This window comes from Maylandia zebra, linkage group LG11, assembly GCF_041146795.1.
Source record: "Maylandia zebra isolate NMK-2024a linkage group LG11, Mzebra_GT3a, whole genome shotgun sequence".
In the NCBI taxonomy this organism is placed as follows: domain Eukaryota; kingdom Metazoa; phylum Chordata; class Actinopteri; order Cichliformes; family Cichlidae; genus Maylandia; species Maylandia zebra.
In genome coordinates, this window is record NC_135177.1 from 15,410,499 (window position 1) to 15,429,552 (window position 19,054).

General features: G+C 42.9%; 1 protein-coding gene across 2 annotated transcripts in view; it reads left to right on the forward strand.

The window, feature by feature from the left end:
- The window catches only part of LOC101485322 (nuclear factor of activated T-cells, cytoplasmic 1), a 61,131-nt gene that overhangs the window by 22,528 nt on the left and 19,549 nt on the right, over positions 1 to 19,054 (forward strand). For both annotated transcript variants that reach the window (XM_004566788.3, XM_004566789.3), the window contains exons 6-8: positions 376 to 516; positions 9,500 to 9,555; positions 11,622 to 11,754. In XM_004566788.3, coding sequence (XP_004566845.1) covers positions 376 to 516; positions 9,500 to 9,555; positions 11,622 to 11,754 — 330 coding nt within the window. The remainder of the gene's footprint in view (positions 1 to 375; positions 517 to 9,499; positions 9,556 to 11,621; positions 11,755 to 19,054) is intronic.

Consider the following 19,054-nt stretch of genomic DNA (forward strand, 5'->3'; position numbering starts at 1 on the left):
AGGTGATACTGTATATCTATACGGCTGTGAATGTGGTGACCGAATTCTACAGGTCAGAGGTGACTTGCTGGCATCACTTCATGCAAAGCAGAGGCAGGTGGTTGGCCATAACAACCATGAAAATATTGTTTTGATCATTTGTGCGCCTTTTTTTCAATGTCATTTAAAGAGCAGCTGTTGGCTGCAAACCTCTTAGCTAGGGGGTCATGAAATCATCATAATAAAGTTGATAAGCCTGTTTCCCTAACCAAGAACTGCTGTTTTACTGGCTGTGAGCTGGGCTTGTGCTTCCCGGGGTAGTTGGGGATCAGGCGGTGTATTAGTGTAATCTTGCGCACCATTTTGAAACCTGTGTTTGTGTGTCTCTTTCAACAGCCCAGCGTTCGGCTCAAGAGCTTCCCTTGGTCGAGAAGCAAAGTATGGACAGTTGCCCTGCCACGGGAGGCAAAATGATACTTCTAAACGGACTCAACTTCCTGCCCGAGTCCAAGGTGGTATTCGTGGAGAAGGCCCAGGGTAAGCTGCAGTCACCGGGCCATGTTTACCGCATTTCAATTTCCCTTTTTAATACCCCTTTCTTTTCTTTCTCCCCCACTCTCATCAGTTGCATTTTCTTAGTCTCTCCTCCCGTCAAAATAGAGCAAGACTTGCCAGCGAGCCACATGTGGTGTGCATTAGGCCACTATATTTTTAACCAAAGCGTATTTACATTTGCTGAAGTTTCCATTGCCTGTTCAGCGGCGCTCGCCACAAGTTAAGGAATGAATCACAACCAGGGCATGTGCAACGTCTCTTTCTCTCACTTTCCCTCTTTCCCTCGCTATCCGTACCTCCCTGACTCCCCCTGCTTTCGACAGTTAACCCTTTCGCTCGCTTGCTTTCCGTCACTCTTTCTTCCGCCCTGTTCTGCCAGACGCTCACCCTGGCCGGCTGTCGGAAACCATTTCTTTCTTTTTCTTTTTCTTTTTTTTTGGTCTAAACTTTTTGGCCATATGTTTCTCCCCTGTGTGGGTGGGTTGTGAAAGTAGAAACACTAGTGATCAGGTTTTCAGTTTGAATAATGATTGTGATCATTTCCTTGATTGCACCCAATAAATCAAAACAAAGGTCAAGCGCAGTAGTAGCTCTGAAGTCAGCTGAAGCACGACGTGACTGCTGCCGCTGCTGCTGCTGAGCAACACACAAACTAAGACAAGGGAGCAACATAAACAAAGTTGTGAGAATGAGATAATTGTGTCTTCCAGTTCATTAACCATGAAATTCAAAATTGCTGAAGATTATCACAGTTAATCCACACTTTCCAAAACACTTCACACTTCTGCCGTAAAAGTTAGCAAGTGGTCAGTGAACGCAGAAATAAAAAGTGAATCCTTTATTTACTTATTTTCCTCAAAAAGGTTATAAAAATAAAATTCAGTCTCAAAATTGGAAGGAAGAAAGATTTTGTTACTCTTCACTGCATGGATCTCTCCCTACTTGCCCCTAGCTTGTTTGAATGGTCTACTCTTAAGGACCTAAGGGCTTAAGGAGGAAGCAGCAATGGGTTAAGGAGAGGTGGATGAACTTGGTAATTTGGGGTATCCCTTCTCCTGGTTTTATTTAGTCATGGAGGGGTGTGGGGGATCCCTTGAAGAGGAAAGCCCATACATGCACACCTTTTGCCTTCTTGGTAGTATTTCCGTTCTTTCCCCACTCTCTTTACCTTGATATTCCGTTTCCTTCTTTTCCTCTGTTCTCCCTCATCCCTCATTTTTTCTCACCTCTATCCCCGATACCCGCTAAAGACATTAGGAGCTGCGGAGCTCTACGCTAGCGGGATCTCCGGGCTCGTGGCTGCCATTGACATCTCGGTGGTTTGTTTTCCGTCTCTGTGGTGTCCAGAAGGGAGAAAGAGAGAGAGAGGGAGATCGAAAGGGAGGTTGTCTGTCTACTACTTAGTCTGCTTTTATGTGAACTTTAATGACCCACCATTTCCAGGGTCTCCTAAGTCAAAAAGCCCATTACAGAAAGACCTACACACCCTAAACACACGTGCGCAAGCAGGAACACGCACATCACTCACTAATGGCAACTATGGACGAGCAACTATGAGCACGGAAAAATACTTATGTCTTAAATATACTGCAAAAGATTGTCCTTTGGCATTTTAATCAGAGAATCCTGCTGTTTCGTGAAGTTTTAGACTTCAGGATTTCTCCGATTGTTGATTTAGAAGGGCCAAACTGGGATGAGGAAAAAAGAAACCAATAAAAATATAATTGTATTACAGAATTATTCTATAACTTTGGTTTTATTTTCCTCTGGAAAAGTTCATGACTAAATGCATCCATGAAATACAGAGCATCGCGCCGCAATAATTACACAGTCATGCGTACGTACAGCCAAGGCCTTTGTGTGGCACAACACCAATCACTGATTTTGCCTCAGTGGTGACAGCCATTACTGTTGCTGCCATCAGAGGTCAGGACGGCTGCTCACTCTCCAAAATTGACTCCAATAAACACCTTCAAGAAAATTCCACAAATCCTAAGGAGCAACAGGCTGCTTTAGGAGTACTAATCCAACTTGTGTGAATAACTGTATACAGTCAAAATCCTCCAAGTGGAGTGAGGGGGCAGATCACACAAAGCACAAAAGCCTATTAGCACAAATGAGCTATAAATCATAAATACATCTACTTCTCTAACTGTTTCCATTTGTTGTGGGGGGGTTTTGTGCAGGCTGTAGCTGTTTTTGGCATACACGCAGATGTTTTTGAATTGTCTAAAACACCAACGCAACAAAGACAGATATCAATTAATTACAGAGCTCTGTTAGGGGATGCCATCAACATTTGAGAGATTTGCTGTTTGCAGTTTGTGGTTAAATGAGGACACCAGTGACACACAGACATCCAGTAGTCTTTAGAAAATCATTGGCACATGTGGCCACTGGCATTATCTTCTGTACAAGGAGCAAAATATTATGCCGTGAATACACAGTAATACATCTAAGAGCAAATGATTGTTTCGTACAACAGCATAAATAAATAAATCAGACCCACATGTACTCTTAAAACATAGCGCCGCTCTGTTTGTCGACTTTAACCTTCCTCTCCTTCTCTGTTGTTTTGATTGTCTGTCTGTCCCCCCGTGAGACATCCGCAGTATCAAATGAGCAGAGCTCATAGCTGTTGCCACTGCGGGAAACCTTAATGCACCTTGAAAAATAATTACTTCTACTTTTTAGATGCCATGTCCATCCCCACTGCTCCACTTCATCACCCACAGGATAACTGATGCAAACCGGTGCATTCACGTGTGTACAGTATGTGTGTGTGTGTTTGTTGTTGTGTACCCGCTGCGGCTGCTAGCCTGCGGGCCTGTTTGCGTTGTTCGGTAGGAAGTGTTTGCAGTGAGTCATCCACAAAGGATTCCCTGTAGAAGAGGTGAATCGGAAAAGACAAGACCCCTTAGACAGTAGAGAGGGGGGAGAGGAATAGGAGGTGCAGAAATGGGCGGGGCTTCCGTAGAACTCTTGAGATATTGGCGCATAGAAATGATCAGATGTTATGGTCCAAAGTGGACTCGAAGACCACAGATCACTTTCCACACGCCCCCAGCGAAAGGTTTGTATGTATGGTTTTGCTCCATCAGATAGTGCAAGATATTCAGACTGTAGGAACATAGGTGCTCGTCTTCTGTTGCAGTTTAAAAACTCCTTTCAAGAGTAATTTTGTTGATAGTAATAATAATAACAATCTATGTCATTTTTGCTCTCTGCTCAGCACAGAGTAGTGCCTTTCCCAGAACCACAATATGGGCATTTGTGAAACTTTCCATCTTTTTTGCATTGTTGACTTTGCTTCAGTTTTCTGTTATTAGTATTGCGTTTTGTGTCTGTGTTTTTGGTATACCCAAACCGCTCTTTTGGCATTGGATTGGGAAGACATACCTGGCGCACCTATTGCAATGTGTGTTCTGGCTTGCCCTGCTTTCCATGGATGGAATGAGTGCTAAAGGCAGGGAAAATAGAGGCACAGACAGACAAACAGAGAGAGAGAGGGAGAGAGAGCAAGCTGGGGAAAGCCTACACTCTGACTCAGAGGGGAGGTAAGGGAATTCCCTGGTGAGCCGGATAGTTTTTACATCTGGTAGGACTGGAGCGTTGCCTGGAGCTCAGCAGTACCATGCAGCTTGGTCTGCAGCAGGGAGAAGTCTGGTCCTCTCTACCTCTGCCTCAGGCTGGAGAGAGGCTTCCTTAGCTCTAGCATAATCTGTAACTTTAGAACAACATGATCTACTACAGTAAGCTCGAGCTAATATTCCTCATGTGTAAAAGCTCCTCAGCATCGGACTGAAATGTTTGGATATTCATACCTTCATAGTTTGAAGAAGGCTATGACCTGAACTGCTAAGAGTTCATTCATGCACTGTTTATACTTGGCTGAACTCTTCCACCCTGGGCAAGTTTAAACACCAGACAAACTGGTCGATGTATTGTACTTGTAGCAGTATGTCTAGACTGTCCTTTGGCTTCAGGCTAGAATAACCTTCATGGCTCATACTGGCTCATAGTTCTGGCACTTTGGCACGATAAGACCAACCTCCACCCCTGCTTCAGGCATGAGATTTGGGATCTTACTGTCTCATTAGGATGGTATACTGCCCTCAATTTCAAAATCAGTAATTATTTATCACTGCTAGAATGGTTTAAGCCAGCGGTCTCCAACCTTTTTTGCGCCACGGACCGGTTTATGCCTGACAATATTTTCACGGACCGGCCTTTAAGGTGTCACAGATAAATGCAACAAAATAAAACTAGTACCGGTACCGAAAAAAAGAAGATTTATTCATAACACACGTGAAAAGACCCAGGAAAACCGAGTTAACGATAAAAACGATAACAAAATAACACTGAAAACCGATAAAAACCCTGAAAACCATACATTTCACACCTGAGCCTCAACTTTCGCGGCCCGGTACCAAACGACTCACCGACCGGTACCGGTCCGAGGCCCGGGGGTTGGGGACCGCTGGTTTAAGCTCTCAAGCACCTTGCTAGAAGAGCATCATGAGGAATGTGTGAAATGGAAGTTTCTTATCCGCAGTTTAAAGCTATATTTGTGCCGTGGCTTTGAGAACATCTATACATCAAAGGACCCAGTTGTGTGATAGCAGAAAAATGTTTACATTGTCCTGTGGCCTCTACACTTCTCTTTAGACATGTTTGAACATGTAATTGCCAGAAGAGTCTCTCGAACTGTGGAAAGATGGCCATTTTTGTTAGGGAAACATCTTAATATCCCTCCAGTTGATTAGAATAGTGATATACCTTAATGAAATGTGGCTCACTACATGGGTCTTTATGACCGATTTGGCTGCAAGCTGTTGGAGCGACCCTGCTCTGATATATCAAATGATCATCTACCTGCATTCTTTTTCACCATTCGCTCAGTTTCTAAGTGCGGTTCTTGCTGTGACTCTCGCTAGGCTGTGAAATAACATGCAACACACCATTAAGAGCAGCAAGCTTTGATGTCTTTCTAATGCTATCCACTCTACAAATACTATCCAAATGTACAAGTGCAGATGATCCTCCCACCGTCATTCTGAGTCTTCAGATCATTTTCAAACTCAGCGCCACACAGCTGGACTCTTAAAAAGAAGCATAAAATTTCACTCCGCTGACCGCCATCCTCCTCAGGCTACAACCCCAGGTCACGTCGGCTCACGCTTTCCCTGTTATACACCGAGAATAACTCACTTCCTGGCTATAAACCCATCATAAATCTACTGTCAAGTCGTAATTTATACGGAAGCCCCTCGATCTGAAGCAGACCCACATTTCTCCAATTTCACCAGGTCTTAGATTGGCAGAATCCAGTCGCTCCAGACGGGAAACGCAGCTGGGATCAGTCATGGTGGAATCCCTTTTGGGCTTTTTTGGCTTTGCGCCTCATTGGGCAACAAGGCGAATGCCGTGAAAATGTGCATAAAATTACTGAAGCATTTTCATTCAAGGTGGCAATGGAGACACAATAAAATGGAAAATAAACTTGACATAGGTAAACAGGAAAGAGATATAAATACTCTAAAATAATCTTCTCTGGAAAAGAGACGTAGCTGCAGAATATGTCTGGGTTGTTTCACAAGACAACCTCCGCATTTAAGCGCGTGATTCATAGTTTCCATTCTCAAAAATCCTGAAGTGAACTTGGTCAGTGGAAGCTGTTTTGCACTACACAATGCTTTTTGGAAGGAAAAAAAAATCACCTTTGGCTGTCACTGTAAAAAAAAAAGTTAAATTTAAAAAAGGAAAAAAGAAAACGCTCAAATGCTAAAACCTGTGAGTTCATTGGGAGGTCAGATACACTGTTACTCAGCTATCTAGGGTTCTTAACTTGGGTAGGTAGTAACAAAAGAAGGACTATAGTATATAAAACTAGAAATAACACAAATGAAAGGTTTGGACTTTATGAGGTTTTTTACAACAGCAGCTCTGTTGCCAGGTTGTCACCAGGCAGGTACACGATATTGTTTGTTGTCAGGAACTGAAGAAGAAATGACTCGAAGAGGCCTCGCCCTACGTGCTGTCTAGCTGCCTGATGAATGAACATGTTGTCCTGGTTGTGCAGTGCTAGTCTTTGTGGACCAGATTTGCAAGAGTGAGTCATATATAGAAAAGCTGCCTGGTTAACATTTGAGCACAAAGTCTAAAAATAAGCGTGCTTCCATTTGTCCATGTGCATGCATGTGTTCATTCACTTCTTTGTTTGACCAAGGCAAGATTATGCCGTACCTAGAGCTCTCCAGACACAGCTCTTATATGCCACTTATTGTTTTTGTGCTTCCCCTGTTATAATTCAAGTTGAAGGCCAGAACAAAGGTAAAGGATGCTGTGGTTGCATGTGTGCATATGTGTGCATCGGTGTGCGTGCATTACGCGTGGGTGGACTTTGCTTGAAAGAGGAGGTGTTGTCAGGAACAGAAGCGTTTTGCAGATGTTGCAGGGAAGATGGAGAGAATGGAAAGTCCTGTGGTTATCACCCAAACAGCATGCCACAGGTGGCCCCATCCCAATTCCATCAAACTCTTAGCTTTGCTTCATACGATGCAGTGTGATTTGAAAAAAGTTTGACAGAACAAACTGATTTAGAGCTACCAAAGGTGAGACAAAAAAAAGATCAAGAGGGAGGCAGAGAGAAAAGTTTGAAAAACATGTTTACTAGTGGAGGCTGGGGTTGACGTCGGAGTCTAAGGTTTCCCTCTTGGAGTGTCTCCCAGAGCGGAGGCGGGTGAGATTCCCTCTTGGTTCCCCTAGACGTAACATGAGGAACGCTCATCTCTGTCTGCCTCTGTCTCTCCCCTTTTCTCTGACCTTCCCTGAGCCTGTGCTTGCTCTAATCGCCCTTCCATACTCTGAACAACTACACTGCATTACCTTTGCCTCATTCTTTCATGTACCTCAATCATCTGCCACATGCACAGGATCACACACTGTGCCCCCTGGCTACTGCTATTCCCCAAGTCATGCACTTCATCTCCATTGCAGTGAGGTACATTTCTCCATATGCAACTTTTATTTCCACCCATTTCAAATACAAAAAAACCCTTATCTGATCTCTCCACCGTCTGTTTTTCTCTTCCCCCCATGTTTTAATATGGCCATTTTGGAAAGATATATCTACTGATGTTCACTCTCTGAATAATAAAGCTGACCACCCGCCCCCACTACCACATCTCACCAATAATAAGCCAGCCGTGACTGGAATCCTTTATTCTCTCGCTCTGTGCATGATGTGAAAAACATAATGCTTTGGGGGAAAAAACAAGGGTTTTACATCTTCCAGAGCTGCTGGGCTTTTGCTGTCGTTTATGTGGAAACTGTCTCTGATTATCTTATCTGATAGCTTCCTGCGCCTGACGCTGCAACTCTAGTTCTCTGTTTAATCTGCAAACTCCTACTTGCGCCTGTTAACATATAGTAGCACTGCCACACTACCCATCCATACAGTTGAGTCACCTGGTGTGCCACTGAAACAAAAGCTGTTCTGTGTCACTGTCATTCATGACAGCAGTAATGACTCATGGTTTCTGCTGAAAAAAGAAGGCGAAAAATTGCAGTGTGGTTGGTGTTGATTGCCGTAACAGAGCCCAGAGCGTCTGTTCACAAAGGTGCGGCGTGAAATCACAAAGAGGACGCAAAGAATGTGAACTGAGCTTCTGCAGGCTCCCAACAGCTGCAGCGGCACACAGGCCTTTTATTGCGAGGCAGCGAGGGGAAACCTCACCACAACAAGAAGAGAAGAAGGGCGGGGAAGAGAGGAAAAGAAGTAGGGGGAGCAAAATAGAAAAAGAAAAAAAATCTAATCAAGGGACAGAAATAGTGCAGAACTTTACAGAGACAGATGAAGAAAAGAGAGGATGCATTCCTTGTCGAACGTTAGAGAACAAACACAACCCGGCTCGTGGCTATACCAAAGCGGCTTCCCCTTTTTTTGTGCTTTGGTCCAAAACCTTAAAGTCTTCACTTCAGACTTAGATAAGCAACACATTCTTACATTGGAGCTGCAAAAATTGTTGAAATTGTTTTTAAGAAATGAAAGTTAATAAATTGTCAATTCACTAAGGAGCTCATCTGAAAGAAGAGGGAAATATTTAGTTCATAATTAAATAATAAAATCTGAAAAATTCGACTAGAAGCAACTTAATAGAGTCAAAGTGCATTGAAACTGGTGTAGCTAGAGTAGAATAAGCAGGTGATCGATGGAGATTTTGGAGTTGATGTCCTGAACAACCTGGATCAGGTCGAGTTTCAATTGTCTCACGATGCTTTTTATTATACCGTAAAGACTCTACAGTATTAGAAAGAAACCCCAACACAACAATCAAGTGCTCTGTTTATGTTCCCTTATTATTCAAGACCTTGCATGTCATTGAATTTTAAATTCAATTCTGGGCTTAACGGGGAGCCAACATGGGAGAAATATGTGATCCAGAACTCTTTTTTAGTCCCAGTCAGAGTTCTGGATCAACTGAAGGCTATTCTGGGAGCTTTTAGGACAGCCTGATAATAATGAATTAGAATAGTCCAGCCTAGAAGTGATGCATGCATAAACTAGCTTTTCAGCATCACTGTGACACAGGATGTTTCTAATTTTAGAGATGTCAAAGAGGAGGGTGCGTGACAGACAGCCTGAAAGGGGGAGTGAAAAAACACTAGAGAGAACAGGAGCAGGTCTATTATAGGAAAGAATAGTGACAAAAACGTTTGAATGAGATGACTTTGGCAGTGTGAAAATGAAACTGATGAAATAAAAAGATCCAAAACAGCACATATCAACAAGAACTTGAGAGAACAGAATTTCTTTATTCAATTTCTGTCGAAACCGTGATGTTTTTTTTCCCCAAATCCAAAAGTCTGTAGCCACACTCCAAATGAGGTCCATCTCATCTATATGTTGATGCAGTTTGTAAGGGCCTCCGCTAAATAATGCATTTGTCTTTTTGCAAAACAGATGGGCATCATCTTTGGGAGACGGAAGCCAAAGTTGACAAGGACTCCATCAAATCAGTGAGTGCACCTTACCAGCATGATTTATTTGAAATGCTCGTGCCGTCTCCAGTCCCACCTTCCCGTGAGACTTTTTCTCCTTTTCCTCTCTCTGTCTTTTCCTCATCTGTCCCCTGTAATGATGTAACCTTTGCTAAGTTATTACAAATTGCAACATAGACAATGATGTTTAGCCGATGCAATCCTGAATGGAATTTTCACAAAATCTCCTTATCCTCTTGGAAGTAATTAGACGCAGGCTGTCATGTTGTTTTTGCATCTAATCCATGAAGATACACATGTATGGGTTACACACATACACACACACGCACGCACACACACGCACGCACACACACACACACACACACACACACACACACACACACACACACACACACACACACACAATCCTCCTAGCATAGCCAGACGTTTAGTTCACACTGAGGTTTGCTGAATTGGGCTCAAACACTTCATCTACGTTGAGACCGTGCAGCCAAGTGCAAATCGCACCCTACCTGCTGCCTTTCATGAGGGTGGTAATGAGAAAATAAACCAGTGTACTCGTTTAACTGACGCTCAGTCGGACTGTTAATGTAGAAGCAAGCGAAAAGGGAATCGTCAACAGAGGGAATGAGGCAAATGTTTTTCTATGTGTCACAGGGAGCTGCCTGAGCTCTGGACTTAATTAAGATTTCATCAAGGTTCATTAGGCCTGCTTTTTACTGTGGACAGAGTCAAGAACAGAACCTGTTTGCTTGTGCAGGATGACAGTATGTTTTGAAATGACGATTCTTTTCATCAACTGTGTCAACCCACTGTAAACTAACTGAGGTGATTTACACTCGCACATAGTTAACTATCCCCAACTAAAGTCTGCAAGTCGGGATGTTTGTCGTTGGCTTGCCGCTGCTGTTTCGCTTGGGTAAATGACTCGGTTGCATCAGTAGGACAAATATGGAGTGTGGTGTCTAATTGCTCCGCAGGGCCGGCTGATGCGTGATGGCTAGAGTCCCGGATGCTGGAAAATTAGCAGTCAGCATTGATAAAACACAAATCTTACAGTGTGTTTGTAAATCTAATAAACAATTACTTAGAGACAGCGAGCGAGAACAGGCCCTCTTCTTATGCCAGCTGCGACTAGACTACTCTAAAGTGCTCCAGTCTGACTGCCTGCTCGACTGTGTTTTTATTGCCATCGAGAGTGTGCTAACTTTCACGGGGTTGGGAAGCGAGGGAAAGCGGCGCGCACGCACTTAACACCCTAAAGTCTGCCACCTGCATGTTTTTCTTTGTCATTATCTGGAGGGTAGACTGGTGCTGAGCTCACCTCTGACTTCCCCCCACCAACCCGTCCCTCCCACCTTCCTTCAAGTGTGGCAATGACCAATAGAAACCTGCTCTCTGTCGAAAAATGCCTCACTCTGAGCCTGTTTAGATCTAGAGGAGAGTCACAGCTGCCCCGGGATCATTTTTTTTGCAATGTTCTCAATATATTTGCAAGTTCATATCCATACAGACTTGCTGTGGTGTATCGATGCAGAGGAGGCGAGCAGGCAAGCCAGCAAAGGCACGGCTGTACAAACAAATAAGCTGGCTGCCTCCCTCCTCTCGTGCAGTACAGGGACGATGCTAAAGCTCCTGGGTTTTCCTCAGAGACAAACACAGGCACTGGACCAACCTCTTGAGCTCTCGTGCTGCATCTACACAGTCCAGACGTGCTCATTTAGACCTGCTCCCAGTCCAGCCTCTTGGAAACAGTATCCTGAATACTGGCCAACTGCAAAACAAACATAGCTGTTGATTAACCTCTTAATTCCCACAGGTGTACAGTCATTATAAACCCATGCTGTGTAGTCTTTCCAGTCTTTTGAATTTGCAGAACTTCCTTTGAAAATATCATGGTGATCCCAAGCTTTCCAAAGATGCAAAAACGCCTCAGCCTAAATTTGAGACAAAGCAAGAAATAAAAAGTTTAAACTACAAAGCACAAAGTACTAAAAAGAAGTTGGTTATTTAAGAGGAAGTGTGAAAATCAAAATGACGTCTCACACCTGAGTTTTTATTATCATATCATATTTCTGTTTTAGAACGCTCTTGTTGTGGAGATCCCGCCATATAGAAACCAGAGAATATCCAGCTCGGTGCAGGTTAACTTCTACGTCTGCAACGGCAAGAGGAAGAGGAGCCAGTCCCAGCGCTTTACCTACCTTCCTCCAAATGGTAATAATCATCCACCCACCCTTTCTATTACCAGTGACACTGCAACACTCCTATGCTTTGCACAAGCTGCACGCTTTGTGTTCTTTATTGCAACTGTGTGCCTTTTCACATCTTGACAGCCATTCGTCCTATTTTACCTCAGCCGTTAAAGTGCTACGTGAAATTTGTAGCCCCTTTTTTTTTGTGAATGTTTTTGACGTTGTAAGTGGCAGCACTTGGCTGAAGCCTCTGAGCGAGTGCAGGAGGTGTGAAGTGTGTTTATTCTGCAGTGACAGCACGTTCCCCAGCCATGAGGTGCACCTACTGAGTGACAGAGCCTCCGAGCACTGTTGATGTAGAGGAGTCAATCTCCCAGCGACCTGACTTTCACACCCGGCCCCACACATTCTCTTCCAGCACACTTATGAATTGACAAAAAAACATCCACGCACACACACACACACACACAGCCAGCCATTGCTTTGCCATATCATTCATGTAGCAACCTGAAAACCCAGAAATACCTCTGTCTGTGTGTGTGTGTGTGTGTGTTTATCACAAGCCTCAGTGTTTATAGATGGCTTTCACGTTGGAATTTGAAGAATGTATTGTTAAGAGTTAAAAAGTTCAGCCTCGAAATTACATTGCGAGCTATTTGCTCTTCACAGTAGGCACAGGTGAAATATCATCTTCAGTATCGCTTTCAAGCATCCCACGAGAATAGCATTATTTTATTGCGCCGGTTTGCTCTTTCAAGCCGCAGCTTTCCAAATATGGTGCCATAGTAAGTCCTTTGCTTGTTGGTCTGCTGAGAAGCGGCACCGACGCAGTTAAGAGCTTTTCAAGACACCGGAGAACTCTTCTGCCTCTTTAAACAGTAGTTGCTGAAGGCAGACTTAGCAAATGCTGCAGCTCATTTGCTCGAGTCGGTTTTGGAATTCTAACCAGTAACCGTGCTTTTACAAGGCACGCATTCCCCTTGTGATAACCAGCGAAATCCATTAGATCAAAACAGTGGTATCTTGTTTTCATTGATCAGAGCCTAATGGGTCTAATGCTTCTGGGATAGCAGGCAAGCAATGTGTTTAAAGACCAGAGCTGTTAATAAGATGTGACATTTAGATTATCAGCAGATGCATTTATGGCCTCGGGAGATAAGTGATCAGGATTTTGGATGAGGCTCTGAGAACAAATAGAGCATAGCCCTATTTGGAGATGCCTGATAATATGATGAACAAGTGCATTGTGGGTAACCGGACAAGTGTGGGACAAGACAAACTGTGGCCATATATAGCTGCTCATCCGTTTCATATAGAAAGAGACAGAGAGAAAAGGAGATGCAAAGGCTTTTCAACATCCACGGCGCATCTCAAAGTCAGTTCTCTGAGCGTGCACGCAGCTCTAATTAAAAGATGGCTTGTTGTGTTCTTTCCTTTGCTGCCAAATAAACCACAAGTACAGCGTGGACCACACAAGCGGGGCCCATGTCTTGTCAAAGAAGTTTAATTAACTTACAAGTGTTACAGCCAAAGCGACCACGACAAGGGTTTTGAGTTCTATTTTCAGATACAGCATACGCATTAAAAAAGTACAGCTGATCATATGAAAAACAGAGACTCTGTTGGGAGATAGCAGGTGAAGCAGAACACAGAGCTTGAGTTACATAGTTGTGATCTACCTGGTAAAAACTTTGGTTTTATTTTTTTGACCACAATGTTAAAATTGTTCTAATTATCACAGACTGTGCACAGTGAGGATGACTGCAATAGTTTCACAGTTTCAATACTGCAGCAGAGAATGAGGAAACCCTAGTGAAGCTGTTTGCTTTTGAGGGTTTCAGTGTGTGTGTGTCAACAGTGAGTGAAACAACCAACACTGCGGCCATGTACTCGGGGTGGGCTGCGGAGGAGAACACCCACACACACGCATAGACACACATTGCTGTCGACACTTTTTTTACTTCTTCTTTTTTTTGCTCGCTCGTATGAAAAGACTCTTCCGGCCCTATGTCCCACTTCAAGCACAGTTGTGGTCTCTGACGTTGTTTAGAAAGAACATTTCTTTCACACTCTGCTGTCTGTTCATCTATAAAAAGCAAACCAAAACCTTAAAATAGCCCAACTTGTTTAAAACAGCGGAAGGATGAAGCAAACACTCTCTGGGACCCAGATGCTAGTGAAAACCACCTTTATTTTCCATTCAGGTCATGTGACCATCTTGTTATTCTTTGACACTAATGCATATGTGGTTGGCTAAACATTGATACCTGCATTTGAAGAACAAAACACATCTGGAGGGGGGGGATAATAAAACAAACAAACTGTTTGCTATATTTTGCCCCGCAAGTACACCAGACATATTATTTCAACAGGCATCATTATTTCAGCAGATCTGTATGTTCACTGCCTCTGTTGTTAATTAAGAAGTTTATATTAGGCCCGTCAGATGCAGTGGAAAGATAGCAATAGATGGATGCTGTGGAATTTTGAGACATTGCCATGCTAATATAGTGCAAAAAAATGGACATGCTCTATGTAAGTGAGGAAGAGGTAAATTGTGTATACAAAGCAGGAAACTGTTAGAGGAAGTGCCAAATACTGCAGTTCCTTTAGGCTGGCTGCTAAGGAAGGTAATAATTCAGTTCAGTTCAATTCAATATAGTTATACAGCGCCAAATCACAACACAACACAGTCATAGTCACAACAGTTGCCTCAAGGTGCTTTATATTGTAAGATAGGCCCTACAATAATACATACAGAGAGAAACCCAGCAATCATATGGCCCCCTATGAGCAAGCACTTTGGTGACAGTGGAAAGGAAAAACTCACTTTTAACAGGAAGAAACCTCCAGCAGAACCAGGCTCAGGGAGGGGCGGCTGTCTGCCGCAACCTGATGGGTCGGTAATACCAATAGACTTAAATTTTAGCAGAAATAGTGCAAAAACTGTTTTGGTCTGTATGTCTAATTCCTCATTTCTGACTATACGGGCAAACGTGGCTCCTGGTCGTTGTGTCCTTGGGCAAGACACTTTACCCTCCCGCCTACTGGTGTTGGCCAGAGGGGCCGATGGCGCGATATGGCAGCCTCGCTTCTGTCAGTCTGCCCCAGGGCAGCTGTGGCTACAACTGTAGCTTGCCTCCACCAGTGTATGAATGCGAGAGTGAATGGTATTGTAAAGCGCTTTGGGTGCCTTGAAAAACGCTATATAAATCAAATCCGTTATTATTATATAAAATTTATGTATCACATTATGTTAAGGCTTAAAGTTTCATTATTTGGGACAACTGTGACTGACATTTGGCTGCTGCTAGCTGGACTCTTAGCTGTCTGCTAGGCTAAACTGGACTTCTCTGTCCTGATTGTGGTGTCGCTCATATGACTTTCTGTGCACACAATTGCATCAACGGCATATCTAAGAAGTCTGCATTCCAGTTTTGGTGAGTAAAATTTCAGTATATTATTTATATGCTTGCAGTTAGAAGGTATCTCAGGAGACACCCTTGATAACCAAACTTCATAGTATTAGTTGATAATTCAACAACCAAACTACTAGTCCAAATATAGTCATGTTTTACATCAAAAGGCTATCCGGTCTTTAAGTGATGACGTGATGAATCCTGCTTCCGGGCCCAAACTACTCTGCGTTTAATAAGGCTGTTGTGCTTTTATCATGTTTTAATGCTTTGTATCTTGTTCTATTTAATCTCAACAAGCCCCTAAAAACAGTCAGTGATCACTGTCGGCCTCTCTCGGTTTTTGTTACCACTCTTCAATTTAAAGCTGAGTTTTTTTAAACCTTACAATGTAATTACAGCTCAGCCCATGCAGCAGTATATTAATGACTAACCTCGTATTGTGGATGGATTATCTAAGTTGTTTTCCTGACTGAAGTTTGATCCGTTTACAGCATCCTGCCATGAGATTGTATTTGCACCTAACCATCGGGAACCCTCACCTAAACTTTTATTGAGTGGAAAAAAGTCCTCCGTTTGTTAGCGTTCATCCTCCAGCTTTACTGTTTATATTATGCTAACATAGATGTGTTGCTAGCGATCACGTAGCACATCATTATATACCAGCTAGCCCAACTTCAGTAACCCTACAAAACTCACTGCTGTTTAGTTTTCTGTCTTCATTTATGTTGGAAGTGATAGCAGAGCTGTACGTCTTAATTTGTTTCAGAAATCCCTCAGTCTGAACATGGTATATTATATTTAGATGGAAGCTAGCGAGCTAACTCCCTGCTAACTTCTAACTCCGTTAAACTTCTTCATGGATGCCTGGATGTTAAACTTAATTGTTACACCTGGTAGAGCAGCCACACTGATCATTTTATTACAGATGAAAGAATTTAGACAGTTTTTCAACTCTCAGTAATGCTGCAGTGATCGTTTGACTTGGAGACCTGCAGCAGTGTTTGGGCCCAGACATAGCTAATGACGTTAGACTTAAAGACCAGATAGCTATATTTTATATGCAGTCTATGATATACACAAAGCAACCCCCGCCTGTGTCCAAGTGAATACAAGAACTTGACCTTTCCCTTTACAGAACAAAATAAAGATTATTTTTTAGAATCTTTAGAAAAAAAGAGTTATACCAGTTATGGAAAAAATGTTTCTCCATTGGGATGAACTGATTATGAGGTATAGGTGCATTTAGCCGATGAGTCGAGAAGACTGCTATTGTTTAAATATACCATCAGCAGCATTTGCGGTTGAAGCCTAAGTGCCTGTCTGTGATGATGAGATGTACATGCAGAACAACTGTCGTCTGGTTCCCAGAATGAGCTTCCCTTTTCCAAGCTCCCGTCCAATAATTCTTGCGTGTGTAGAGATGTGACGTGTTGCTCTTGAAACAAGAAACAGTTTTCACCAACCACATTAAACAACAAATGCTAAAAAAATGCTGGCAGTGACCAAAGCTCGGGCGAAGAACTTCTCGGAACCCCTTTATTTTTACAGGCCGTTTGGAGATTCCTCTGTAATATCAAGTTCTATTCTTAACGCAAATGGCTGCCTACTCTCTCCCACCATCACTGCATCAGTCTGTGGTTGGAGCTGGAGAGGGTAGAGCCAGAAACATGTTCTGTGACACATACAGGAAAAGTTAATGAGCCACACGTTGATCTTTTGTTGTAAATATTTGCACAGTCATGTTTTTCTAAAGAAAAAAAAATCTGGACAATGACTGAACTGTTTCTGTCAGGTCTGCAGCTTTGGGTGTTTTTACACTAACCTACAGTATACCAAAGCCCACGGTATGCTGTGTGTCCAGATTGCCTACACAGTGGGACATGGTGCATGAGGTACCTTTGAGTTAATGAACTACCACCTGCTCCATGTTAAATGTCACGGGAGATTCATGCCGATAGTATGAGGTGTGTCCAGAATTTCTTAAAATGTTTTTCACAGTGGCATAATAGTATCATATTTTACCAGTGGAAAAGAGTGTTAGAACCTAAAATACCTCTTGAATTCGTCCAGAAGTACAGATGCTCTTCTTTAGAAAGTGTTTTATAAAGCTCACATAAGCCTTGCTTGCTTTTTTTAATGAAATAAACAGATACAGACACACATCCCTGTCCCTATTCCCATCAGAGGAAACAAGTGCTCAGTAAAATACCTAGATCATTCCTGATCAGTTCAATACAAGCAGACAGAAGGGAAAACTGCCAGAAATGGAGAGAAAACCATGTGCGGAGCATCAACAGTCTGTGGGCCATAACCCACAGGTTGGGAGGAAATAGAAGCCAGCTGAAGTTGCACTGGGCCCGGTGAATCTGTTTTCTCAGTTCTCATATAAAGTTGAAATGAGACATAGAGATGGACCAAGCTGGAGGAAACACGTCTGTTTATAAATCGAGGAGGGAGGAGTATGAATTTTGGAGAAAATGTTTGCAACTTTGGAGAACAGGCAGGTGGAGGTTTTGCTTAATGTAAAAAACAATGCTTAGAATTTCCTTTACTCTTAATGAACAGCCTTTTCCTACATAAGTCAAACATGTCAAACAGCCGTCCCATTATGCAGAATGCGAAATGAGGAATGGCGTTGCACCAGGCCCAAATGTGGATTCAAGGACAACTTGATTAGAACTTGGTTTTAAAAGGTCAAGGTCACGGTGAGCTTACAAAACACATGTTGGGCTATAACGCCAGACTTTATACACTAATTATGACACAATTTCGTAAAAATGTCTAATAGGATGAAAAGATAAAGCTGTAAAAACACTCTTTCTGGCAGCTGGTCAATGTCATAATCCAAGAATAGAAGACAGCGAGGTTGCAATTGCTGTATATGTCACATGTGCTCAGATACTTAAATAATGACAGCAATCTTTGGTGAAAGGCATCTGTACATGCAATAAATTACTCTGGACGTATGCAACTTTCATATGTTGTAATTATTTTATTTTTTTCATTTAACTTTTGCAAGGAGACATTTGAAACACGATATCAGTTTTCAGGATCCGTTAAGCGCGATGTTCTTTAAATATTTAACGGGACTTTTGTTTTTTTGACTGATTTCATAAGGCAGAAGGTTAAATGTGTTTCAAATTAGAGGCAGCAATGCAGATCGGGACCCCAAGCTAAAATATGAAAATGGTCTCATTTTATGACATTTCCACTCTGATATCACACCCTCGGCTCCTTGGCACACTTCTGTCCATTCACACCAGAGAAAAAGGCACAGGAGACAAAGGCAATCTGGAGGGAAGTAACTGTGGATGTTGTGTGAGCATGTGACTCACTTGTTATTCCCCAGGCCATGGAGAGGAGGCCTGTGCATCATGGGACTCGCCTCACCGTGCTGCCCCAGACACCAAGCCTGGTCTCTGGGCTCTGAAAGCAGACAAGGCTGACGTAAATGTGTTCCCTGCCACGTTATCGCTGCTCTGTAGCTCGGCACCCCGGAGGCTACAGACGCGTTTGGTGCCTTTTCAGACCAAACTCTCACATACCTAGATGTCTTTTTTTTTGACACAGTAAGGGACAATTTGCCTTTTTTTCTGTCAGAGAAAGGTTCTATTATGTACAAAAATCATACACACAGACATCTTATTCATATTGACAGCTTCAAGTAAATGTCACTACGAAGTACATTTAGCCAAAAACTTTTAATGGCTGGCACCAAACAGTCACCACACCCATTAACACATTTTAACAATTGCTAGGAATAAACAGTATGTCCATTGTGACTCAGAAGCCTTTGCTGTGCATTTGGGTGTCTTAACACGGGCCTATTACTTTTGTGCTGGCACAGCCTGTGCATGTGTACTTATATAATAACTCAGCAGTGAGCTTGTTAATATGGATCCC